This window comes from Aquarana catesbeiana, linkage group LG08 (genome assembly GCF_042186555.1).
Source record: "Aquarana catesbeiana isolate 2022-GZ linkage group LG08, ASM4218655v1, whole genome shotgun sequence".
NCBI classification, from domain to species: Eukaryota; Metazoa; Chordata; class Amphibia; order Anura; family Ranidae; genus Aquarana; species Aquarana catesbeiana.
In genome coordinates this window covers 76,472,700-76,499,589 of record NC_133331.1, presented here as the reverse complement: position 1 = coordinate 76,499,589, position 26,890 = coordinate 76,472,700, and the positions used below count along the sequence as shown (strand labels likewise).

Below are 26,890 nucleotides of genomic sequence, written 5' to 3'. Positions count from 1 at the left end.
TAGCTGAACACTGTGCAGAGGTCGCACTACACTAACCTGTAGCTTTAGCTGAACACTGTGCAGAGGTCGCACTACACTAACTTGTAGCTTTAGCTGAACACTGTGCCGAGGTCGCACTACACTAACTTGTAAATAATGTATGAAGAAAAAATGCTTTGCGCTAGAGTAGATCACACTGTTACATAAACTTCCCAACGTGACTATAGCTATCAAAATGATATCAGAAAAAAATATAAAGACTGAAAAACCCTACAAAGTGCTTTCACGAAATCGCATAAAAGTGCAATGTGCATACAAGTATAAGTATAAATAGAAAACCCTACAGCATGTATTCATGAAATCGCATACAAGTGCAATGTGCATACAGATATAAATATAAATATATTATTATTATTATTATACAGGATTTATATAGCGCCAACAGTTTACGTAGCGCTTTACAACTTGAGGGTAGACAGTACAAATACAATACACTTTGATACAGTAGGAATTAGAGGGCCCTGCTCCTTAGAGCTTACAATCTTATATAGATGTATATGTAAATTCATAAAAAAATGTGTGACAAATTCATCAAAACCACACAAAGTGCGACATGCATATACATTTTCAATAAGTTACAAAGTGCATGAGTAAAAAAAATTATATAAAGTGCCCAGTGAACCACATATATATTAAATTAGCATGTAGAGAGTATATGTAAAAAAATTGCCAAAAAAGTGCATATATCAATGTCCAAAAAATGCATATAAAATGTCCAAATTAAGTGTCATCCAGCATGCTCAATCCAAGTGCTGCAAAAACATGCTCCAGTGTGCCTCAGTGACCCCCCCAAAGTGGTTGCGCTCACCTCAGAGCGTGTGACACAGTGATCAATGATGAAGACACATGATCCCTGTGTCGAACACGCGTAGGGGAGGGGACAGGACGGAGTTAGCAGCACTGAACCTGATCGGGAGAAGCGCATACTATACCACACGCCGACCGGTGTTTTTTTTTTTCAAACCTGTATAGAACGGTGCACTTACGCACCGGGGAAATGTGAGTACCCCTTTGCGGGGAGTGGGTTTATTTATAAATAAATATATTTTTTATGGTATCACACTATCTAGTCTCTTTCTATTTATGGCATGGAGCTGCATTGATCCAGGTTGGAGATCGGTACCAAACTAGCAGTATAGAGCCCGGGGGTGGCTCCACAGCGTGTTTTGACACAGCTAGTCACTGTGTCACACGCTCTGAGGTGAGCGCAACCACTTTGGGGGGGTCACCGAGGCACACTGGAGCATGTTTTTGCAGCACTTGGATTGAGCATGCTGGATGACACTTAATTTGGACATTTTATATGCATTTTTTGGACATTGATATATGCACTTTTTTGGCGATTTTTTTTACATACACTCTCTACATGCCAATTTAATATATATGTGGTTCACTGGGCACTTTATATACCTTTTTGTTACTCATGCACTTTGTAACTTATTGAAAATGTATATGCATGTCGCACTTTGTGTGGTTTTGATGAATTTGTCACAAGTTTTTTTATGAATTTATGTATACATCTATATATTTATATTTGTATGCACATTGCACTTGTATGCGATTTCATGAATACATGCTGTAGGGTTTTCTATTTATACTTATACTTGTATGCACATTGCACTTTTACGTGATTTCGTGAAAGCACTTTGTAGGGTTTTTCAGTCTTTATATTTTTTTCTGATATAATTTTGATATCTATAGTCTCGTTGGGAAGTTTATGTAACAGTGTGATCTACTCTAGCGCAACGCATTTTTTCTTTATACGGATTTGCACGGTTATGAAACATGGTCTGCGTTTGCTGCTGGGAATAAATATCTACATTTTTCTTGGTCACTGAATTATTGTGGCTCGTAAGACTCTCTTTTTATTTGTGTAAATAATGTAGCTGCCTGCGATAGTGATAGGATCAGAAAAACACCACCAATATTCTACAGGTAGCTTTAGCTGAACACTGTGCAGAGGTCACACTACACTAAATTGTAGCTTTAGCTGAGCACTGTGCAGAGGTCGCACTACACTAACTTGTAGCTTTAGCTGAACACTGTGCAGAGGTTGCAGTACACTAACTTGTAGCTTTAGCTGAACACTGTGAGGAGGACGCACTACACCAACGTGTAAATAATGTAGCTGCCTGCGGTAGTGATAAGATCAGAAAAACACCACCAATCTTCTACAGGTAGCTTTAGCTGAGCACTGTGCAGAGGTCGCACTACACTAACTTGTAGCTTTAGCTGAACACTGTGCAGAGGTCGCACTACACTAACTTGCAGCTTTAGCTGAACACTGTGCACTGTAAATACTGTAGCTGCTTGACTTTGGTACTAATAGGATCAGAAGAACACCAGCAATTTTCTTCAGGTAGCTGTAAATACTGTAACAACACCTGCCTGCCTGTTAGTAGGAAGATAATAACAGGAACAGATCTAGCTAAACTGAATACAGTGTATATATATATATATACACACACACACAACACCTGGGATGCATATATACACAAAATACACTGTAAGTGCAGCTAACTGACTGACTGTCCTGCCTAATCTATCTAACATAAATCAAATGACACTGTCTCTCTGTCTCTGTCTCTCAACTACGGAACACACTACACAGGGCCGACGTGCAGGCGGCCTTATATAGTGTGGGGCGTGTACTAAACCCCCTGAGCCATAATTGGCCAAAGCCACCCTGGCTTTGGCCAATTACAGCTCTCTGTACAGACGGCGCTGTGATTGGCCAAGCATGCGGGTCATAGTGCATGCTTGGCCAATCATCAGCCAGCAATGCACTGTGATGCCGCAGTGAATTATGGGCTGTGACGCTTCACTCGAATTTGGCGCGAACGTCCCATATCGTTCGCAATTCCGCAAACGACCGAACAGACGATGTTCGAGTCGAACATGGGTTCGACTCGAACATGAAGCTCATCCCTACTCTCATATATTTCAGGCCCGATGAGCTCTTCAATTTTGAAATATCCACTTCAATCCACTTGGACTCCACCCCTAACCAGAGACAACATTTTATTTACATCAGACCAGATTTTGGCTTGCTCTGGTCTATGTTTATGTGCATGAGAGTTGTCTTCCCACCAGCCAGCAGGCTGTCTAAGACCCCTAATTTCTCCTTCCATAAAGCATGCTATAATGCATCCATCCTGGCGGATGATCCACGAAATGCGTTGACCTTCTCACAAGATTTAATGAGCTTATCTTTGTAATATAAAACAGTAATAAAAAAACAAAAAATAATATTTCACAGACAACAAGATGTGTTTTTATATTGTAGTAAATAAAAAATGATTTTTATACAAACTGTGTGATATAGGATATTTTTTTTTTTTTTTTTGCATGGTAAGTGTGCACACTTACCATGGGGTATATTTAAAGTCTCAAAATACTCTGTCCTTTTGCAACCTTTAGTATAAGTAATGGAAGATTCTGAAAACATACAGGTACCTTGCTGAACCAAGTACCGCTGCTCTGTCAAAAACGAACGGCGGTATTTTTTTTTTCCCAGAGGTGAAGTTTCATTTTTTTAAATCTGGTGCTCAATTTGAGAGATTCTACTTCCAATAGGGGTTATTAAAAAAATAGAGCGAGAGAGAGAGAGAGAGAGAGAGAGCTGAATGTTGCAAGGCTATTCATCTACACGGAGTACAGTGAATCAGGAAAATGCTGCATTATGGCTTCTAGATGGGGCTGATGATCATAGACAACACAAATTTCCTATGATCATTAGCTCTATCTAGTGGCCATAATGTGGTATTTTCCTGACTCACTTTACTGTATTAATAAAAAAAATTTGACCTGGAGAGAAAATAGCCTAATAACATCCATTTTTGCCCCCAATAATACAGAACAAATGTACATGCAGTTTCACAGAATAAATAGCTCTGTGAATTTCTTATAAAGACATCCTTAACAGTTACAATGAGAAGGGTTTTACAGAGAGGAAGTGAAAAAATATCTTCATCAAAAACAATTTATTTTTATTTTTTTGGTAGAATAAGAGTAGTCTCCAGCAAGGCTGACATATCGGCCTTGGGATGCAACAAATAGAGATTGTGATGCAGAGATACCAGTAGGGCATGGACATTTGCAGATGTTTTCAACCATGGCTGTAAGTTACCGGGGCTGCCGCATAGTGGTGATCTCTGGACAATGATGTTCTATGTATGTATGACCTATAAGTGCGCTGGGGTGAGAGCTAGAGGTAGAAAAGGCAAGGTACACTATATGTGCACTTATCCTTAAGACTTGGTTCATACTTGTGCACATGGTTCCTACTGCAGGTCCACACCTATTCCCGCAGCTGCAACCACCCGCACAGAACAAATGCAATAGGTGCGTTAGTGTGCTTTTAATCCTAATGGCACCCACATGCACTGGAAGTCACAGTAGCCGCTTCCTGCACTGGGAACCACACTGCACTTATGATTTCCATGCAGGCTGCAATTTAAAAAATGGAGCAGGGACCTTTCTGTGTTTTCAGAAAGCACGGCAGCTCATTCAAATAAATCAGCTGCCATGCCCGAGCAAAAAGTGTAAACCAGGCATTAGGAAACCCAATTTGCCTGCATTGACCCTTCAGGCCTGCAAGCCTGTCAGCCTTTGGCTTGCTTGCTGAATCAGATATAATTTTAATCTTAAATATTTTTCATTCCTGCCTATTTTTCTTGGTCTAGATCAGCTAAATAAGGCTGTATATGAAATCTCACTTTCTTTCCACAATCACAATTTCCCCATCACCATTTTGTGAGTGCATGCAACCTACTTTATTGGATGCCAGTTTGGATTGCTAGCTGCCAGGAAGAGGACTGTAAGTGGTATATGGCCCTTGGGCTTTAGGGATCAAAACCAGTGCTGCCATTGATCTTACCTGCCACAAGCTTCCAGATTAAACGATTTTGCTGTAGAAGCCACAGTGGTTGGCAAGTTGATGTGTACCTCAAACCTCTTCAAAACTAAAACAAGTACATGTGGGAAAAGATAACATGTTTTATTTAAAGAAAAACTCTACACAAAGAGCAACTATGCTGTTATACCTAGTGTAAGTCACATCGACATTCAGCATTCAAAGCTGCGTGAATGAGAACTGAAACATCTTCAGAACAAGTCCTTTATAGAATAAGCCTAGTTTAGTGTGACTGGCTACTCCAAGCTAAACACGACCTGCAAAAATTACAAACTTTAGTTCCTTTTTCAGTATAGTGTTGGACAGAACTGGCACCAGACACAATCCAGAGGGAAACATATTGCGACTCACTTCCTTTCTGGCAGGACAGGAAGTGATGGTAAATCTCTCTTATGGTTACCCTTACCACTTTAGAAATAATAGGAAACGCAAGCTGTAGGATATGGAAGAAGGGGCATGTATTTAATTTGCCATCTCTCTTCCTCACCCTACAATCTTCCTCATCCAACAACAGGTCTCTTTTTAAATGAAAAAAACTAGTGTGAAGCTAATTTTGGGGAGTGGGGAGGTTAATTCCTCAGAATAAAATAATCTCATATACATTCCTTAAAGCTGAAATGGCTAAACAGGCTGAGAAAATACATTTGTTGGAAGTATTTTACATGCCAAAGAATATGTAACTTGGAAGTGGAATTACGGGAGATTCCTACAACTCCATTGCCAGTATATGATTTTTTGTCATCAATCATGGTGTCAAGTCTGTTTTTTTTTTAATTTTATTTACTCTTACCGGTGTTCTATAGCAGCAGCCAGTGTATGACAGCCCAGTCCTGTTTTTCATTCATTTCCAATTGCAGTCTTCATTTATAAATTTGTGTTATGTATAAATTGTAAAAAAAAAAACCCTCTTGTAACCCTTTGTTAACCCCAATTAGTTTGTATTAAAGTATATGTCATGCCAAAAAAACTTTTTTTTTTCTAGTTTTATATAGAGAGGTTATAAGATTATAAACTCCTCTTCAGTTTTTACTGCTATCAGGAACCCAATTGACTACCTTCACTTTCTGTTCTGCTGACAAGTTTCACCATACTGGAAGTGAGAAAAAATCTGCAACAAGGATAAAGAAGGTAATGGACATTTGTCAGGGGTTCTAGCCAATCATTTTGTTTCTGATTGTGGTGCAGTTGGAAAGTTCCCCTCACTTCCTTTCTGGAACAGGACAGAAAATGAGGTAAAATCATTAACGGATCCCCCGATAGCAATAGAAACCCGAGAGGGGTTCTAACAAATCAAACATTGCAATCTAAATCTAAGAAAAAATTGCAAATTGCATTTTAATTTATTTATAAAATTATTATTTAGTTTAGTTAGAAGCTTGTTCAGTCCCTGGATGTAAGAACAAATTTTGAGAGTCATATAATGTTGATGAAATTCTGGCTCAGTTTCATCATTCTCATTACGATTAAACCGCACTATGTTATTCATATTGCCCCTCTTTATTTTCCCATAGCCCTAAAAGTTGTAACTACTAAAAGTCAGTGGACAGTGGCTACAGATCCTAATAATTGAGGAAAGTAGAAAAATAGTACTGGAGCACTAGATTGGTATTGCTATCTTAAAGTACTAATGTTGATGTAAATGATGGGGTGCCTGGGCAGGCAGCTTCTATACCCCAGAGGATCACCAAATTCTACTTAGCTTGTAGTGTAATAAAACAAAAAATGAAATTGAAGCGCAAAACCTCTGCTAAAAGGTCCAGATACAACTTTATTCCTTAATTGCCAGGGAGACAATCCAAAAAGTAGCCAATGTGTGTCAGGGAGCCCACAAGCACCACCTTAATCAGGGTTTTTACAGTGCGACTGCACAGGCCTTGACAGCAGCTGGCTTGGCTATGTTTTTGGAATATCCCCCTGACTTATTTAACCGGTTCCCAACCGGCTCGTGTACATATACTGCGGCACAATGGCACCGCTGCGCAAAACCCCGTATATATACACAGGGTTCCTTTAGGATCCGCCAGAGGGTGTGCGCGTGCCGCCGGAGGGCGCGTGCATGCCCGCTGCACTGTGGGGGACCCGATGCATGTGGCTGGCGGTCCCCGCCGGCCAAGAGCAATCACGTGCACGAACACCAGCACGGGGATTTGTGTGTGTCAGAGGAAAGGAGACATGTCGTTTGTTCCTAGTAAGTAGGAACAGCAAAAAGTCTCCTCTCCTACTCAGTCCTATCCCCATACAGTTAGAACACGCTGAGGGAACATACATTTAACCCCTTGATCGCCCCCTAGTGTTAACTACTTCCCTACCAGTGTCATTTACACAGTAATCAGTGCATTTTTATAGCACTGATCACTGTATAAATGTCAATGGTCCCATAAATGTGTCAAAAGTGTCCAATCTGTCCGCCACAATGTCGAAATACAGCTAAAAATCGCAGATCACAGCCATTACTAGTAAAAAAAAATAAAAAAATAAAAGATGCCCAAAAAAATGCCATAAATCTTTACCATAGTTTGTAGACGCTATAACTTATGCGCAAACCAATCAATACTCGCTTATTACAATTTTTTTTCACCAAAAATATGTTGAAGAATATATATTGGCCTAAACTGATAAAGAAATTTGTTTTTTAAAAACTTTTTGGGGATATTATAGCAAACAGTAAAAAATATTGTTTTTTTTCAAAACGATCGCTCTTTTTTTGTGGATAGTGCAAGAAATGACAACCGCAGAGGTGATCAAATAGCACCGAAAAAAAAGCTCTATTTGTGGGGGAAAAAGGGCGCAAATTTAGTTTGGGTACAGCATTGTGTGACCCCACAATTATCAGTTAAAGCGACGGAGTGCCAAATTGTGAAAATTGCTCTGGTCAGGAAGGGGGTAAAACCTTCCGGGGCTGAAATGGTTAAATAAAGTTGTATCTGGACTCTTAGCAGTAGTGTGACATTTCTGTTTAAATATTTGCTACTTTACAATGATCCTACAATAGCCTAAACACTGTGCGTTCAGACGGAAAGCACAATCCATCTTGGGTGTGGACATACTGTATTTTGGCAGAAAACCTTGTCCTAGACTCCTGACACTGACAATGAGTATTTGCACATTGTGCAGATGTCAGGTCATGTTGGGATGTACAGTACTATTTGCATATCACATGAAATTAAAATTAAAAAGTTTCTCTGGAAGATTGTAATGATTTATTAGCCTCCTGGATCAGTGTCAAGCTTCTTCTGCCTGGCTACCCTACCTTCTCTCCTATGAAATACCCATTCTTGTGGACTTCAACATCCATGTTAATGTTTACACCCAAGCTACCTCTAAACTTTTCGAACTAACCTGATCTTTTGACATAACACAATGGATACACACCGCTACTCACTCTGGCAGCAATGCTTTTGAGATGTATGCTCCCTTCTCTGACCGCTTGCAAGCTCTCCACCACTCGTCATTTTCTCTGCAATCACAACCTTATTGGTTTTATGCTCACTCTGTCTTCAGTCTCCTATCTGTTCAGCCAGTAAAAAAATACCCATGGAAACCTTCACCACTTCAACCCTTCTCTTCTCTATTCTATATCCCCTACAACAAAAACTCATCCATGTCCTTCCCTGGCCACTTCTGTCTACAACAGCTCACTCATCCAGAACAAGCAGAACTATTTCATCACTCCCATTACATTCTCACATCCAGTCCTCATCAACTCTCTTCTGCCTTTATCACTCTATTTCATGCCTCACTGCCACCACACACTATTGCCCTGTACACACGGTCAGACATTGATCAGACGTTCCGACAACAAAATCCATGGATTTTTTCCGATGGATGTTGGCTCAAACTTGTCTTGCATACACACGGTCACACAAAGTTGTCGGAAAATCCGATCGTTCTGAACGCAGTGACGTAAAACACGTACGTCGGGACTATAAACGGGGCAGTAGCCAATAGCTTTCATCTCTTAATTTATTCTGAGCATACGTGGCACTTTGTGCGTCGGATTTGTGTACACACAATCGGAATTTCCGACAACAGATTTTGTTGTCGGAAAATTTTATAGCAAGCTCTCAAACTTTGTGTGTCGGAAATTCCTATGGAAAATGTCTGATGGAACCTACACACGGTCGAAATTTCCGACAACAAGGTCCTATCACACATTTTCCATCAGAAAATCCTATTGTGTGTACAGGGCATAACTCATTCACCGCCATGGTAATAGCTAGTCATTTGAAAAATAAGAGAGATGCAATTCATGATGAGATTGCTACAGTCTAGTTATCCCTCCCAATCCACATACCATCTCTATCACCACATTCAGCATTCTTCTCTGTAACTACAGAGAAGGTTGCAAAACATTTGTCTGAAGTACCACCTCACCCTTTTGCCCTGTTCTGCTCTCTCTTATTCACACATTCCATCTCTCTCTCCCTCTGCTGGCATCTTCTGTTCCCCTCTAAAGTATGCACTTGCCTCGCTAAATGTAAAAAGCCGTTGCTGGAACCCATCAGTCTAACCCATCTCCTTACTCCATTTTACTTCCAAACACTTTTAGAACACCTAGTGGTTGATTTACTAAAACAGCAAAATCTGGTGCAGCTCTGCATAGAAACCAGTCAGCTTCCAGTTTTCATTTGTCAAAGCTAAATTGAACAAACTGAAGTTACAGGCTGATTGGCTACCATGCACAGCTACGCCAGATTTTTCACTCTCCAATTTTAGTAAATCAACCCCCTTATCTACAACCATTTGAGCTACCACTTTACTGATAACAAGCTTCTTGAGAACTTACAGTCCAGCTTTTGCCCACAACACTGAAATTTCTTACTAATGATTTACTAACTGCTAAAACCAATAGCTGCTACTTGATACTCTTACTATTAGACCTTTCTGCTTCTTGTTGACAATTGACCACCCACTCTTCCTCAAAAAACTTCACTCCTTTGTGCTAGAAGATTTTTTTCTTTCCTTGTTCTTCTCCTAACTATTCAAACATTCCTACAACACTACCTCATCATATCCTTTTTTCCATTCTGTTGGGTCCCCCCAACAAGGCTCTGTCCTTGGGACCCCTTCTGTTCTCTATCTACACCTTTTCCCTTGATCAGTTAATAATCTTGCACGGCTTCCAAAACCATCTCTACGTGAACACAACATGTATCTCTCCACTCCTGAGCTCATCCCTTAAAGTGGATGTAAACCCTCACATATACCCAGTAAAGTGAACAGCCTCAGATGATACACAGAGATGAAACAAATCTCCCTACATAAGTTTTACATGTATATCTGCTGTCTTCAGCTTTATATACTGTTTAGAATGTGCACATCCTGTTTTAATTTTCTTTTCCTGATTCACCTATAGGTGTGGATTCTTGCCATACACTGTGTGACAGTTGATTGTAGTAAAGGCACACACCCCCTCTCCACATAGGCAGAAAAGGGAAGAAACAATACCGAGCTGTGCTGTGAATAGGCCAGCTGTCTGCTAATCTATTTAGAACATCCACCCGACACAAAATTCAGCTTGGTTTTATCTCCGTTGATGGAGAACTTGCCAGAAGTTATCATGCTGATAACAGAAAAATGGAGCAGGAGAAAGCCACGGGATTTAGGGCTTTGAAGAGAGATAAGTAAACACTACAGATATATGTGCCCAGGTCAAATTTCATGAATCAGGTTTACATCTACTTTAAGTCTCCTAGTGCATCACTAACTGACATATTAGTATGATTGTCAAACTACTTCCTAAAATGCAGTCTTTTAAAAACCGAGCCCTCTAACCATCTTGTCTTAAATGTATTGTAGCTTCACTGTCCTTTACATTATAAAGCTCTGTGCATACTGTTGGTGTTATAAAAATCCTGTATAATAATAGCAACAACATCACAGCAGCCTGCCACAGTAATCCTCTTAAGAGTCCTCAACAATGATGTAAGCAGTGGGCTGAATCTTCAGAGAAGTTGAAAATGTCAATATGCCCTTAATGGGTAAATGTCAGTCTGAAGGTGTGTGCATTCCCAGCTAGGCTGCACGTACATATAGACTGCCCTAGGTAATGTCCACATGTGATGCTGAGCCTCCATGATTGAAATAAAAAAGGGGTGGGCCAGGGACAAAAATGCCACATACACACGATCGGACATTCCAACAACAAAATCCTGGATTTGTTTCCGACGAATGTTGGCTCAAACTTGTCTTGCATACACACGGTCGCACAAATGTTTTGTTTTGACAAATTGTCGGAAATTCCGAACGTCAAAAACGCGGTGACGTAAAACACGTATGACGAGCCAAGAAAAATTAAGTTCAATAGCCAGTGTGGCTCTTCTGCCTGATTCCAAGCATGTGTGGAATTTTGAGTGTCGGAATTGTGTACACACGATCGGAATTTCCGACAACGGATTTTGTTGTGGGAAAATTTGAGAACCAGCTCACAAATTTTTGTTGTCGAAAATTCCGACAACAAATGTCCGATGAAGCCTACACACGGTCCGAATCTCCAACAACAAGCTCACATTGAACATTTGTTGTCGGAAATTCCAACCCTGTGTACGCAGCATAAGGCTGGAGAATAAAGGACTAGATTATGCTAGATGTCCTTCAGCCATGAAATGAGGCAGGTTCTGACATGCTGCAGCTTCTAATACACAATGTTAGAAGCTTACAGTGTGCAGGGAAATCAGATTAAGCGATTTCAGTACAGGAGAGGCGCCTCTACAACTAAGCAAGATTAAAGTTAAGGCTGGAATTCAGCTTTAATGAACAATATGATTTATTTTGCATGCTACATATAACAATGTTATTTGATTTAGTTCTGTAGAATTAGTTTGGACAGCTAGTAGCATTGTATTCATTATTTACCTTTATATCACAAATTACAAACACTCACCATATTCAGCCACAGTAAAGGTCTGATGGCATTTATTAGGTACAGCAAATTTGTAGATTCCAAGAGTTAATTCTTTTGACAAATGGTAAGACAAATCAGCAAACCCATGATTAGTAGTCACATTCATCCACTGTCCAATGTGGTGTCCATTTGGATCCTGTGAAAAAGAAAAAAATATTAAACTGCCAAACTAGCTTAAAGGGGATGAACAGTCTCTTCATTGATTTTTTTATTGGAAATTAGCTTGGTAGTAATAATCTTATCAATATATGTTAAAGGATAAGTTCACCTTTGGAACATGTAACACCTTCCAGCTCCTGCTCCCTCTACCCTGGTCCCCTCTTCAGTGTGACAGCAGGTGGGAGTTCTTCTCCCCTCACACACTGTCACTTTTAAAAAATAGCATGGCTGTGAATGAATAAACTACAAGAACCATCTTCCACCATGGCAGACGAACTTGTGGTTTGAATCAACTGCAGGCCTGCTGATCAGCACGCCCATAGTTCATTCACACTCCCTACATGTGGGAGGGTGCAGCGGCAGTACCTTACACACAGTCCAGTCACAAAAAGAAAGAACTTGGATGGTAGTCAGAATATAACAATTCACAACAAGCCCGGCAGTAGCCAGCCCAATTGGCTGAACTGACAGTGAACTGACAGTGTCTGTAATGAGGGGTGGAATGTGGCCTGACCGGTCTGAGCCCAAGCAGGGAAGTTTCCAGGAGAAATGGTGGATCCCTAGTCTTTCCCTAATCATTTGGATCTTTTCCCTGCCTCTATTACTGTCACTGACAGATGGGTGACCTGTCCCTACACTATCCACATGTTAAATGCGTGCCAAACTCAGGAGCCAAGGTCTTAAATAGACTCTGCCTGCCCCAAGATGGCTGCCAGAGTCATATGGGCCGTTGGAATCCAATCTGATTGCTGCCCCAGTGACCCAGGAAACCATAGAGAAACCATGTTGCTCTTGGCATCCTCTCCCTCTGCACTGCCATTGAGGTTTAGTGCCTGCAGTGGAGAAAATAGGCTGCACCTGCCTACATAGAGCTCTGAATAGGACAGCACTTACAGAGGTATGGACAACAGAGCTGTAGGCAGTGTGTGCAAAAGCCTGGCATTACAATACTTTACAGGCTCCTGTTTTAAATAATAATAAATGCACATTTTTTACCTGCACAGAATGTGTGCTTTTATTATTTTGCCTGTAAAGGTGAACTTCAGCTTTAAAGTTTTAGAAGCTCTGTTAGGGTCCTTTCACATGGGGCGGATCCGTGATGATCCGCCCGTGAACATCTGCTTGCTCAGCGGGGATCGCTCCGCCGATCCCCGCTGAGCAGGCAGATGACAGGTCCATCGCTGCACACTGTGCAGCGACGGACCTGTCAGAGCGCCGCTCTCCCCTATGGGGGATCAGATGACGACGGACCGTAGAGTCCGTCATCACCCGATCCGAAAACGGATGGAAAAGTAGGTTTTTCCTCCGTTACACTTTTTCGGATTGGAGCGGGTCGGATGTCAGCGGACATGTCACCACTGACATCCGACGCTCCATAGAGGTCTATGGAGGGTCCATTCAGGTCCGCCTAAAAAAACTGACAGGCGGACCTGAACAGATCGTTCATGTGAAAGAGGCCTTACTATGCTTTTGCTATTAAATATAAACAGGTGCAGCCATATTTGCTCATAAAACTTACAGGTTGTAGCTGCTTGGTTTGCACTGCTGCAGAATGGTTGTGCGTTTATGCTTTTCCTAAAGTGCAAGTGTATGGTTCAGCTTGTTCCTTGCAAACAATGGACTTCCTTTTTATATGTTTCTACTGTCCCGATTTGAAGTGAACAGTTTATTTAACCACTTCAGCCCCGGAAGGATTTACCCCCTTCCTGACCAGAGCACTTTTTACAATTCGGCACTGCGTCGCTTTAACTGCTAATTGCGCGGTCATGCAATGCTGTACCCAAACGAAATTTGCGTCCTTTTCTTCCCACAAATAGAGCTTTCTTTTGATGGTATTTAATTACCTCTGCCGTTTTTATTTTTTGCGCTATAAACGGAAAAAGACCGAAAATTTTGAAAAAAAATGATATTTTCTACTTTTTGTTATAAAAAAAATCCAATAAACTCAATTTTAGTCATACATTTAGGCCAAAATGTATTCGGCCACATGTCTTTGGTAAAAAAAATGTCAATAAGCGTATATTTATTGGTTTGCGCAAAAGTTATAGCGTCTACAAACTAGGGTACATTTTCTGGAATTTACACAGCTTTTAGTTTATGACTGCCTATGTCATTTCTTGAGACGCTAAAATGGCAGGGCAGTACAACCCCCCCCCAAATGACCCCATTTTGGAAAGTAGACACCCCAAGGAAATTGCTTAAAAGGCATGTTGAGCCCATTGAATATTTATTTTTTTTGTCCCAAGTGATTGAATAATGACAAAAAAAAAAATTTACAAAAAGTTGTCACTAAATGATATATTGCTCACACAGGCCATGGGCATATGTGGAATTGCACCCTAAAATACATTCAGCTGCTTCTCCTGAGTACGGGGATACCACGTTTTGGGAGCCTAGCCGCGTACGGGGCCCCGAAAACCAAGCACCGCCTTCAGGATTTCTAAGGGCATACATTTTTGATTTCACTCCTCACTACCTATCACAGTTTTGAAGGCCATAAAATGCCAAGATGGCACAAAACCCCCCCAAATGACCCCATTTTGGAAAGTAGACACCCCAAGCTATTTGCTGAGAGGCATGGTGAGTATTTTGCAGCTCTCATTTGTTTTTGAAAATGAAGAAAGTCCAGAAAAAAAAATATTTTTTTTTCTTTTTTCAATTTTCAAAACTTTGTGACAAAAAGTGAGGTCTGCAAAATACTCACTATACCTCTCAGCAAATAGCTTGGGGTGTCTACTTTCCAAAATGGGGTCATTTGGGGGGGTTTTGTGCCCCCTGGGCATTCCATGGCCTCCGAAACTGTGATAGGCAGTGAAGAGTAAAATCAAAAATTTACGCCCTTAGAAAGCCTGAAGGCGGTGCTTGGTTTTCGGGGTCCTGTGCGCAGCTAGGCTCCCAAAAAGTCCCACACATGTGGTATCCCCATATTAAGGAGAAGCAACAGAATGTATTTTGGAGTGTAATTTCACATATTCCCATGGCATGTTTGAGCAATATATCATTTAGTGACAACTTTGTGCAAAAAAAAAAAAAATTGTCTCTTTCCCGCAACTTGTGTCACAATATAAAATATTCCATGGACTCGACATGCCTCTCAGCAAATAGCTTGGAGTGTCTACTTTCCAAAATGGGGTCATTTGGGGGGGGGTTTGAACTGTCTTGGCATTTTATGCACAACATTTAGAAGCTTATGTCACACATCACCCACTCTTCTAACCACTTGAAGACAAAGCCCTTTCTGACACTTTTTGATTACATAAAAAAATTTTTTTTTTTGGGCAAGAAAATTACTTTGAACCCCCAAACATTATATATTTTTTTAAAGCAAATGTCCTACAGATTAAAATGGTGGGTGTTTAATTTTTTTTTTTCACACAGTATTTGCGCAGCGATTTTTCAAACGCATTTTTTGTGGAAAAAACACACTTTTTTAAATTTTAATGCACTAAAACACACTATATTGCCCAAATGTTTGATGAAATAAAAAAGATGATCTTAGGCCGAGTACATGGATACCAAACATGACATGCTTTAAAATTGCGCACAAACGTGCAGTGGCAACAAAATGAATACATTTTTAAAAGCCTTTAAAAGCCTTTACAGGTTACCACTTTAGATTTACAGAGGAGGTCTACTGCTAAAATTACTGCCCTCGATCTGACCTTCGTGGCGATACCTCACATGCATGGTGCAAATGCTGTTTACATTTGACGCCAGACCGACGCTTGCGTTCGCCTTAGCGCGAGAGCAGGGGGGACAGGGGTGCTTTTTTTTTTTCTTTTTTTTTTTTTCTTTTTTTATCTTATTTTTAAACTGTTCCTTTCATTTTTTTTTTTAAAATCATTTTTATTGTTATCTCAGGGAATGTAAATATCCCCTATGATAGCAATAGGTAGTGACAGGTACTCTTTTTTGAAAAAATTGGGGTCTATTAGACCCTAGATTTCTCCTCTGCCCTCAAAGCATCTGACCACACCAAGATCGGTGTGATAAAATGCTTCCCCAATTTCCCAATGGCGCTGTTTACATCCGGCGAAATCTAAGTCATAAAATGCTCGTAGCTTCCAGTTTCTTAGGCCATAGAGATGTTTGGAGCCACTCTGGTCTCTGATCAGCTCTATGGTCAGCTGGCTGAAGCACCGGCTTCATTCTCAGGTTCCCTGTTGAGACAGGAGAGCCAGAGAAAAACACGGAAGACGGTGGGGGCGCATTCCCTCCCACTGCTTGCAAAAGCAGTCTAGAGGTTAATTAGCCGCTAGGATTGCTTTTACATAAAAGCCGACCGCTGGCTGAAAAGAATGATACCAAGATGATACCTCATCATTCTGGTATAATCACTCAAAGTCGTGAATGGCGTACCTGAAGACAAAAAAATGGTTAACAATAAAGCACAGTAAACGGCAAAGTATAAAAAATTGCAAACCTGAAAAGCAAACATGATAAAACATAATAACAATAAAACATTGCAGAATAGAATACAGTAAAAAGAGCAGAACAATAGAGAGAATAGAGAGAGAGAGAACATTAAAACGACAACAATTTTTTTTTATTTTATATTTTTGTTTGTGTTTTTTTTACACTTTTTTTTGTACCTGTAACTTTTATAATGGTAACCGGTTCCAGGTTCGGGTCTCTCAAAATGCGATGGCATCTTGGGAGACCCTGTGAAAGTGCGCCTAGTCTGTGCAATGCTGTACCCTACGCTAATACACAACTAGTGAATGGTAGCGTTCAAAACATTCACCAATGCAAAGACCAGGATTGTCAGGACAGGAGGGACAATAATAGCGGGTGTCACGCCTATATCCGCGCTTGCTGCAGACATGACATCTTTTTTGGGGGGGTTCGTTGGGTAGGGGTACTCGGGAGGACATAAAAATGCCTCTCATGCAGCAGACTGCATTTGGTTGGGGATGTGAATGGGGGAAGTACGGGCGCTGCGGAAGTGGTGGGTTCCCAATTAGGATTGGCGAATGCAGCAGGAAGGGCACTATGGGCACAACGGGCCTGTGTTTGTCTTCTTGGTGGCAGCGGGACACTACTTGTGCTTGCCACCTCACCAGCTTGAACTGCACTTATGGGACTCGCCACGTCACCAAGTGTTACTGCAGTGCTGGTTTGACTACGACTGGGGTGTACTAGGCCGCTGGTGCTTGCCAGTTCACCAAAACGCTACCAAAAAAACTTAGCGATTGCAGGGATCAGGCCTGACTCTGCGAACGCTGCAGTTATGCGTTTAGTGTTTTGTAAGTGACAGTGATCGATCGATACTGCACTTGGGTGGGCTGGGCTGGGCCAGGCGGAGGGGCAAAACGCAGGTGCTAGCAGATATCTGGGCTGATCCCGCTAACACTGCGTTTTTGGGAACCCTAAACTGCTGGGGACGCTAGTATAGATCTGATCGGATCAGATATTGATCCGATCAGATACTATACCACTAAGGGAGGTGTACGGTGCGTGCGTGGGTGTTAGCGGTACTGGCACTAACCTGACGCTGCCTGGGGCTGGTGCTTGCCAGTTCACCAAACGCTACCAAAAAAACTGTTAGCGATCGCAGGGATCAGGCCTGACTCTGCGAACGCTGCAGTTATGCGTTTAGTGTTTTGTAAGTGACAGTGATCGATCGATACTGCACTTGAGTGGGCTGGGCTGGGCCGGGCGGAGGGGCAAAACGCAGGTGTTAGCAGGTATCTGGGCTGATCCCGCTAACACTGCGTTTTTGGGAACCCTAAACTGCTGGGGACGCTAGTATAGATCTGATCGGATCAGATATTGATGCGTTCAGATACTATACCACTAAGGGAGGCGTATGCTGCGTGCGTGGGTGTTAGCGGTACTGGCGCTAATCTGACGCTGCCTGGGGCGACGCATATCACCGCCGGGTGATCAGGGGGCTAAACCTTTATTCGGTAATAAACGGCGGATGCCCTGACACTATAAAAAATAAACGAACTAACCTGCGTCACCCGTAACGGTTATACGGTGATCAGTGGTGAAAGGGTTAACTAGGGGGCAATCAAGGGGTTAAAACATTTATTAGATAGTATATGGGGGTCCCTGACGCTATAAAACGCTGACGGCGAACCTAAATATTTACGTCCCTAACTAGTGTCACCAGTGACACTAATACAGCGATCAGAAAAATGATCGCTTAGTGACACTGGTGACAGGGGGTGATCAAGGGGTTAAAACTTTATTAGGGGGGGTTAGGGGGGTACCCTAGACCTAAAGGGGGCTAACCCTAACTGCTCTACCACTTCTGTCACAAACTGACACCAATGCAGTAATCAGGAAAAAAAAAAACCTGCTTGGTGTCAGTGTGACAGGGAGGGGGGAGGGGTGATTGGGGGGGGATCGGGGGGCGATCGGGGGGGGGATCGGGGGTGTAATGTATGCCTGGCATGTTCTACTGTGTTGTGTTTTACACTTACTCAGATGTCTTCTCTCCTCGGCGCCGGAACGGAAACTGCCGAGCCGAGGAGAGATGACATCACATCCTCTGCCTCTGTGTACTATACAGAGGCAGGGGATGTTTCTCATTGGCTTGGGAGCGATCGCGAGGGGGGGGCCACGATCGGATAGCCTCCCCCTCGCCTCTCAACGCTCCCAGACAAATGCCGACCGCCGCTGGCACTGGGGGGGGTCCGATCGGACCCCCCGCCAGCGGGAAGGCAATCACGTACCAGGTACGTGATTTTGCCTGCCCTTGCCATTCTGCTCACGTATAAAGGCGTGAGGCGGTCGGCAAGTGGTTACTGTCCGGTTCTTAAATATAGGAACAAAGCATACATTTATTGGATATCCTTTTGTGGAAGGTTGGTCTACTGCCTGATAATAGTCTGTGCATTTCTCTTCTTTTTAGATCCGCAGTTAAAATGACAGTAGATAGAAGCAGTCTTGGATTGCAGTTTGAAACATAGAAGAGTGAAGGCAGAAAAAAAGACCATTTGAGTCTGCCCCGTTTTTTAAAATGTTAAGGCTCCATCCAAGGCAGCAGAGGCCAAGAGGAGCAAGTGTCAGACACAACAGTGTAATTGCAAGGCAACTCAAATACACAAAGTGGCTGATATCTCAACATAGGTTAGGAGAGAAACAGAGCAATGCACTAAGCAACTGAGAGCTCCCCCTAGTGGTTAATTTATAAATCTTAATATATGCTCACTGGCATACTTTCCCTTTAAAACATGAGCAAAACTTCAGTCCATCATGACAGCATTTTTTTACTGAAAAAGTTTCTCTTTGCATAGTGAATATGGCAAAACATTCACTTTGGAAAGAATACCCAATCACATGCAAGGAAAAAAAACTGCTTATTTACCTTTAACAAATTATCCTTGTAGTATGTCTCTTCTGCAATGAAAAGCCTTCCTGCTCACATATTGTTTTAAAGCAAAGTTTCACTTTCATTCTGGGCAGCTGGTGCATGCTCCCCAAGCCTCCCTTGAAGTGCTCCATGTCTACAACACTGACATTGTAGCTGAGATAATGTATAAGGATTATTGATATGCCTTTCAGAGTCAGAAAGGTTAGGTTATCCATAGCTTCCCCACACAGAGCTATGACTGCTGAGAAGCATAGGCTCATTTATGACCAACTAATAAACCAATACCTTGCCCCCCCCCCCAAAAAAAAGACACAGAAGCTGATTAAGTTGGAAATAAGGCAAGGCCACAGCTTTATTGAACTTTTCAAAAGTACAACTTTCCAAATGTACCAAACAATGCCAGTCACAGTATACCATGAGCACCCATAAATATAAACTCACATAGTCTAAGAGGCCTGTCCTTACCATCAGTGCCAGACAGGCATTAGACGAACCCCAGAATTTACCAAACAACATGCCAGTCATAGCATACCGTGTGCACCCATAAACATAAACTCACATAGTCTAAGAGCCCTGTCCTTACCATCAGTGTCAGACAGGCATTAGACTGATCCCAGAATTTACCTTGAGGGCATAGCCCATAAAGCAACATCAACTGCTGGCAAGGTCAAACCACCAATAAAGCTGTGACAAAACATCACAACGGGCGGGAGGGTGGTCAACTCTTGTGACAGCTGAATCTCCTCAGAGCAGTTGGATGTGCCTAAGCATAGCCTTTTCTTAGAGTTCAGGCTCCACTCAGTCACCTCAGATCTTGTAGTCAATCCTAAGGGAGCTACGTAACTTCCCTTTTAGGTTCACACCCACAATGATGCCATGCTTACAGCAGTCAAGGCTCCCTTTGCCTAAAGGCGGTTCAAGGAGCCTTCATTGTCAGACTCTGCACCATATGACTTATGGCCACATGATGACAGGTTGTTACATGACAAAGCTAAATGCAGATCTGCATATAGGACTTTTTTATAAGGTACTTCAACACAGTGCATTGTGTTTGAAAACCATTTATTTTCCCATGTCCATGTATTTTGCTCTGTTTAACCACTTCAATACCAGGCACTTAGACACCTTCCCGCCCAGACCAATTTTCAGCTTTCAGCGCTGTCGCAATTTGAATGACAATTGCGCGGTCATGCTACACTGTACCCAAACAAATTTTTTATCATTTTGTTCCCACAAATAGAGCTTTCTTTTGGTGGTATTTGATCACCTCTGCGGTTTTTATTTTTTGCGCAACAAATAAAAAAAGACCGAAAATTTTGAAAAAAAACAAGTTTTTCTTTGTTTCTGTTAAAATTTTTTTGTAAATAAGTACGTTTTCTTCTTCAACGACGGGCACTGATATGGCTGCACTGACGGGCACTGACTGGCACTGATACGGCGGCACTGATGGGCACCGATGAGGTGGCACCAATGAGGTGGCACTGATGAGGTGGCACTGACGGGCACTAATGATGGGCACTGATAGGCGGCACTGATGGGCACTGATAGGCGGCACTGATGGGCACTGATAGCTGGCACTGGTAAGCGGCACTAATGGGCACTCATAGGTGGCACAGATGGGCACTCATAGGTGGCATTGATGGGCACTCATAGGTGGCATTGATGGTTACTTATGGGTGGCACTGATAGTTGGCACAGATGGGCATGGATGGGCACTGATAGATGGGCACTGATGGGCACGGATGGGCACTGACAGGTGGCATGAATGGACACTGATGGGTGGCACTGACGGCACTGGTTGTTTGCAGTGATGCCCCTAAGGGTGGCATTGTTGGGCATCACTGCAACATAATGGTGCCAATCAGTGCCCATTTGTGGGCACTGATTGGCACTGACTGGGCACACTGGGCACATGTGGATGGCCATGGGGTACATACCTGGCCATCCACATGTTGCCCCTTCCCTGGTGGTCCTAGTGGCGATCCCTGGTGGTCCAATGTGGTGATCTGAGGGGGGGCTGCACTGATAAACAATCAGCACAGACCCCCCCTGCCAGGAGAACCGCCGATCGGCTCTCCTCTAATCGCGTCTGTCAGACGCGAGTGAGGAAGAGCCGATCAACGGCTCTTCCTATTGACAGCGTGATCAGCCGTGAATGGACACGGCTGATCACGTGGTAAAGAGCCTCCGCCGGAGGCTTTTTACCAAGATCAGTGTAGCGGTGTGTCAGATTGACACACCGCTCCACCGATCGCCGCGATGCGCGCCCCCGGGGGCGCGCTGCGGCATGTTATCCTGCTGGACGTCATATGACGTCCAGTCAGGATAACACAACCACTTCCCGGACGTCAATCCGCTATAGGGCGGGCGGGAAGTGGTTAAAAATTGCATCAAAATGCATTTTTCCTCTGTGTTCCCACTCTTATGCCCCGTACACACGGTCGGATTTTCCGATGGAAAATGTCCGATCGGAGCGTGTTGTCGGAAATTCCGACCGTGTGTGGGCTCCATCGGACATTTTCCATCGGATTTTCTGACACACAAAGTTGGAGAGCAGGAGATAAAATTTTCCGACAACAAAATCCGTTGTCGGAAATTCCGATCGTGTGTACACAAATCCGACGGACAAAGTGCCACGCATGCTCAGAATAAATAAAGAGATGAAAGCTATTGGCCACTGCCCCGTTTATAGTCCCGACGTACGTGTTTTACGTCACTGCGTTTAAAACGATCGGATTTTCTGACAACTTTGTGTGACCGTGTGTATGCAAGACAAGTTTGAGCCAACATCCGTCGGAAAAAATCCTAGGATTTTGTTGTCGGAATGTCCGAACAAAGTCCGACCGTGTGTACGGGGCATTAGAATTCTCTGATTTGGCCTAATCTTCTCTGTCTGAGGATGATTTTAGGCCAAGTGTAAAAAGTCATCACATGTGGCTGAGCTTCAGTCTTCTTGACTCAATGCTGGTTACACAGTCTGTCTCCTGAATGCTCATAACAGTGTCTCATAATGAATCCCAGTAGTAATAACTACATCACTCCATGTTTGATGCTCTTAATGGGACTTTGTTGAAGAATTAGAAATAAAAAAAGCATTTCCTTCAAAAGAAAACACTGTGCTTTCTATTCCGGGAATCCTTGCACATCATTCACATCTTGCTGGCGGCTTTACGTTGCCAGGCAATGAAGATTCCAGAATAGCAAGAAGTATTCAAGAGAATAGAAACATAGAAAAGTGATGGCAGAAAAAGGGCCAAATAGCTCATTGAGTCTGCCCATTTTTTAAATTTTATTTTTATACTGTACATGTTTTGTATTTTTTTGTTTGTTTTTTTTAGTTAGTTGTTTTGTCTGAGTATAGATCTACAGTTGTGTTTAAAATAGCAGTGTGTTTAAATAAGTGAGTAAAGCTCAAAATCCTTATAATTTCCATACACGCAAGTGTATTGGGAACACTGCAAAGTCTATTCCAAATCAAAACATGAAGAAAAATATTTCAAATTTGTTATTACTTTACAGAAAGTGAAGACAAAGGAATATTTGGCTTTTCCAAAAAATAGCAGTGTCTGCATTTTTCTTTTCAAACATTTACTGTATAAACTGAAAAATGCTTGAAGATTTACCTTTCCTGTGAATCAATGTACTAATATTTAATTAAATAACCACTGTTTCTCAGAACTGCTTCACATCTGTATTGCAAGTCGACCAACTTCTGGCACCTGTTAACAGGTATTCTAGCCGAGGATGATCACACTACATTCCTCAATTCCTCTGCACTTCTTGGTTTTACCTCAGAAACAGCATTTTTGATGTCGCCCCACAAGTTTTCTATTGGATTAAGGCCCAGAGATTGGGCTGGCCACTCCATACCATTCATCTTGTTGGTCTGGAACCAAGATGCTGCTCCCTTACTGGTGTATTTGGGTTTGTCTTGTTGAAACACCCATTTCAAGGGCATTTCATCTTCAGCATAAGGCAACTTGGCCTCTTCAAGTATTTTAATGTATTCAAACTGATCCATGATCCCTGGTATGCGATAAATAGGCCCAACCCCATAGTATGAGATCCCCATATCATGATGCTTGCGCCACCATGCTTCACTGTCTTCACAGTGTACTGTGGCTTGAATTCAGTGTTTGGGGGGGGGGGGGGGGGGCGTCTGACAAACTGTCTGTAGCCCCTAGACCTAAATAGACCAATCTTGCTTTCATCAGTCCACAAATTGTTGCACCATTTCTCTTTAGGCTAGTCAAAGTGTTCTTTGACAAATTGTAACCTCTTCAGCACATGTTGTTTTTTTCAACAATGGGACTTTGCAGGGGCTTCTTGCCGATAGCTTGGTTTCACATAGGCATCTTCTAATTGTTACAGTACTCACAGGTAGCTTTAGACCTTCTTTGATCATCCTGGAGCTGATCATTTTGGCTACTCTTCCATCCATTCGAATGAGAGTTTCTTGTTTTCTTCCACGGCTTTCTGGATTTCGTTGCCATTTTAAAGCCTTTGAGATAATTTTAGCTGAGCAGCCTATAAGTTTCTGTACTTCTTTACATGTTTCTCCTCTCCAATCAGCTTTTTAATCAAAGTATGCTGTTCTTCTGAACAATGTCTGAAACAATCCATGTTACTCAGATTTTCAGAGAGAAATGCGCTATACCTGACATGTACAATATTTGCTGCCTTCGTCCTTAAGGTACACCTGTTTGACACCCGTTTTTTCACAAACTAAATGACCTCACTAATTGAAATTCACACTGCTTTCAATGAATGATTCAATTACACAGAATTAGCAGCCTGCATGTCATGATTGTTGGGTCTATTGGTTTTCTATTATTCTACTACACCTACTAGTAATTTTTTTGTCTAGAATTATAATTTATATCAAAAAGCAGTAAGTAACTGATCTGGTTAGTGATGTTGGACTACTATTATTTTGAACACAACTGTATGTTTGTCCCAAGCATGTTTTGAAGCCATTTACTATTGACTGACTCACTACCCCTGCTGGAAGTTTATTCAAAGCATCAACCACCTGTTCAGTAAAATAATAATTTCTATGATTAGTTTTGAACTTTTCTCCAGTTATTTTGAGGTCACATCCCCATCCTCTGAAAAAAAATGCCCTCCTGAGCTTTAATTACCCCCTTGATGTATTTAAACGTTTCAATCATGTCTCCCCTTTCTATTCTTTCCTCCAGACTGTACATATTAAGTTCCTTAAGTCATTCTTGATATGTTTTATCCCTCAGACCTTTCACCATTTTTGTTGCCCGTCTCTGGACTTGTTCTCTCTTGTCAACATCTTTTTGTAAGTGAGGTCTCCAGAACTGAACATAGTATTATAAATGAGGACTCGCTAAAGATCTATATAGTAGAATCAGGTTCCCCATTTCCTCCTGCTGGTGATCCCTCTAGTGATGCATCCTAGAATCTACTTGCTTTTCCCACTTCCTGGCCACAATATGCTCATTTTGTAATCATCTGAAATAAGTACCCTCAAATATTTATCCTCTGTAGACATTGCCAGATTGCTCATGTAGGGCAGTGACAGTGTCCCTGCAAAGGAAGTTCCCTGACCAACTTTTACTCACCTTCCCTGAGCTCCCTCACAGTTCCCTGCTCCTTGAAAGCCGGCATTAAAGTCAGCTGTGTTAGTGACCTGGGGGAGCAAGGAGATCTTCCCCCAGTCATGTGGCAGTGCCTCAGCCTAAAGATTGGTTACTCAGACTGGGCACTATCACATACTCCTAGTGCAGGTAGGGTGAGCATAAGAGGTCCAGGGAAGCCCCTTCCATAGACACTGTCACTTTGCCCTAAAATGCAAGACTTTTTCTTTGAAGGACTATTGCAGTGAGCAGATGTCTGATCTCAGTGGGCCTCTTGTCTTTGAATCTTAGTGCCAGGTGTCATCCTCAACTAAATAAAGCTAAATAAGTATTCTTTTTAAAACAAATGCCTACACAATTATAACAGAAGATAACATGTTCAGATCATTACATAAATTCACTTGTACCTGACTCTTTAAGCACCATGGCTAGCTAGCATGTTTCTTACAGTGTCACCTGCTAAGACGTAGGCAGGCCATACATGGCTTGAATTTCGAAAGAATTTTCTTTCGAAAATCTTATCTAAGAATTTTCATTGGTATTTTGCACCATAAGTGGGCTGCAGCAACAGCCGATTTCTGTGCGGCAATCAAATTTGAGTAATCGGGCATGTTGGAAAATTTTTGAAGGACTAACGATTTTCTAATCAATGATGGGTGAATCATGTGAGAAATTTAATCGAAAAAAGAAATGCGCATGTAAAATGAAAAGAAAATTCCAGTAAAGAAAAGAAGATTCCCAGCCACAAAAATTCTTTTCTCTAGCAACATGAGGTGAAATTAAAGGCTTGGTTGGCCGAATTTCGAAATCAATGGTGGCACCATTTGGATCAAAAAAACGCACAAATTTTCTGATTTTCGAAAGAAAATTATTTCGAAATTCGACCATGTATGGCCAACCTTAGATGATGTGTAACGTTATAATGCAGATGACATAGTAATGCTATTTCTGTATTTTTATTATAGAATAGGACTGTTCCCAATCTGACTACAATCAAAAAGAAAGAATCAAAAAGAAAATTAGTTTGAATATACAAATAATTCCATAACATATTTTTAAAAGTACTTACCAGCAGCAAGATTTGTTCATACTAAAATGCAAAGGTGAAAAAAATAAAATAAAGTTAGCAATTAGCAATACTATAGAAAAAAAGGCATTTTCTACATCCCTGCATATAACCATCTAATCTGGTGGGTTGCATTACCTACAAAATAAAAATCCTGTTCCTCCCCACAATACAATTGCAAAAAGATTTCCTGCGATATAAAATGCCATGAAAATACTGCTATGCAGTCAGGTAGCAGTTTAAGGACAGTGAATATCAACTCCATACATATGTTCCCAGGGAATGATATAGACCAAGAACAAATAGATCCAGTCTTAAACATGTCCTTGTAAATTTTGAACATAAATGCAAAGGTTAATTAGAAAGGATTTGAACCTCAATATAGGGAAATACATAAAAGAAAATCCTAGATCAAAAGAAAGTATGTTGCTGTCAGCCGATAAGTGTATGAAGTCAGGATTAATTTGCGCTTGGTATGTATTATTCCCTGTGATCATACACAGTATCTCACAAAAGTGAGTACACCCCTCACATTTTTGTAAATATTTTATTATATACATTTTAAATAAATTTACAGTGTAATTTGCTGTCCCCTCAAAATAACTCAACACACAGCCATTAGTGTCTAAACCACTGGTAACAAAAGTGAGTACACCCCTAAGTGAAAATGTCCAAATTGGGCCCCCAGTGTCAATATTTTGGGTGGCCACCATTATTTTCCAGCACTGCCTTAACCCTCTTGGGCATAGATTTCACCAGAGCTTTACAGGTTGCCACTGGAGTCCTCTTCCACTCCTCTATGACAACATCACGGAGCTGGTGGATGTTAGAGACCTTGCACGCCTCCACCTTCCATTTGAGGATGTTCCACAGATGC

At 41.8% G+C, this 26,890-nt stretch overlaps 1 protein-coding gene and 1 long non-coding RNA gene across 3 annotated transcripts in view; one reads left to right on the top strand and one right to left on the bottom strand.

Annotated features, from left to right (window-relative positions):
• Positions 1-26,890, bottom strand: part of LOC141105856 (alpha-2-macroglobulin-like protein 1) — a 223,739-nt gene that overhangs the window by 167,172 nt on the left and 29,677 nt on the right. For both annotated transcript variants that reach the window (XM_073596000.1, XM_073596001.1), the window contains exons 5-7: positions 26,017-26,037; positions 11,838-11,994; positions 4,919-5,003 (exon numbers count right to left, since the gene is read on the bottom strand). In XM_073596000.1, coding sequence (XP_073452101.1) covers positions 4,919-5,003; positions 11,838-11,994; positions 26,017-26,037 — 263 coding nt within the window. The remainder of the gene's footprint in view (positions 1-4,918; positions 5,004-11,837; positions 11,995-26,016; positions 26,038-26,890) is intronic.
• LOC141105858 (uncharacterized) overlaps positions 1-26,890 on the top strand; it is a 211,796-nt gene that overhangs the window by 160,048 nt on the left and 24,858 nt on the right. The window lies entirely within an intron of this gene.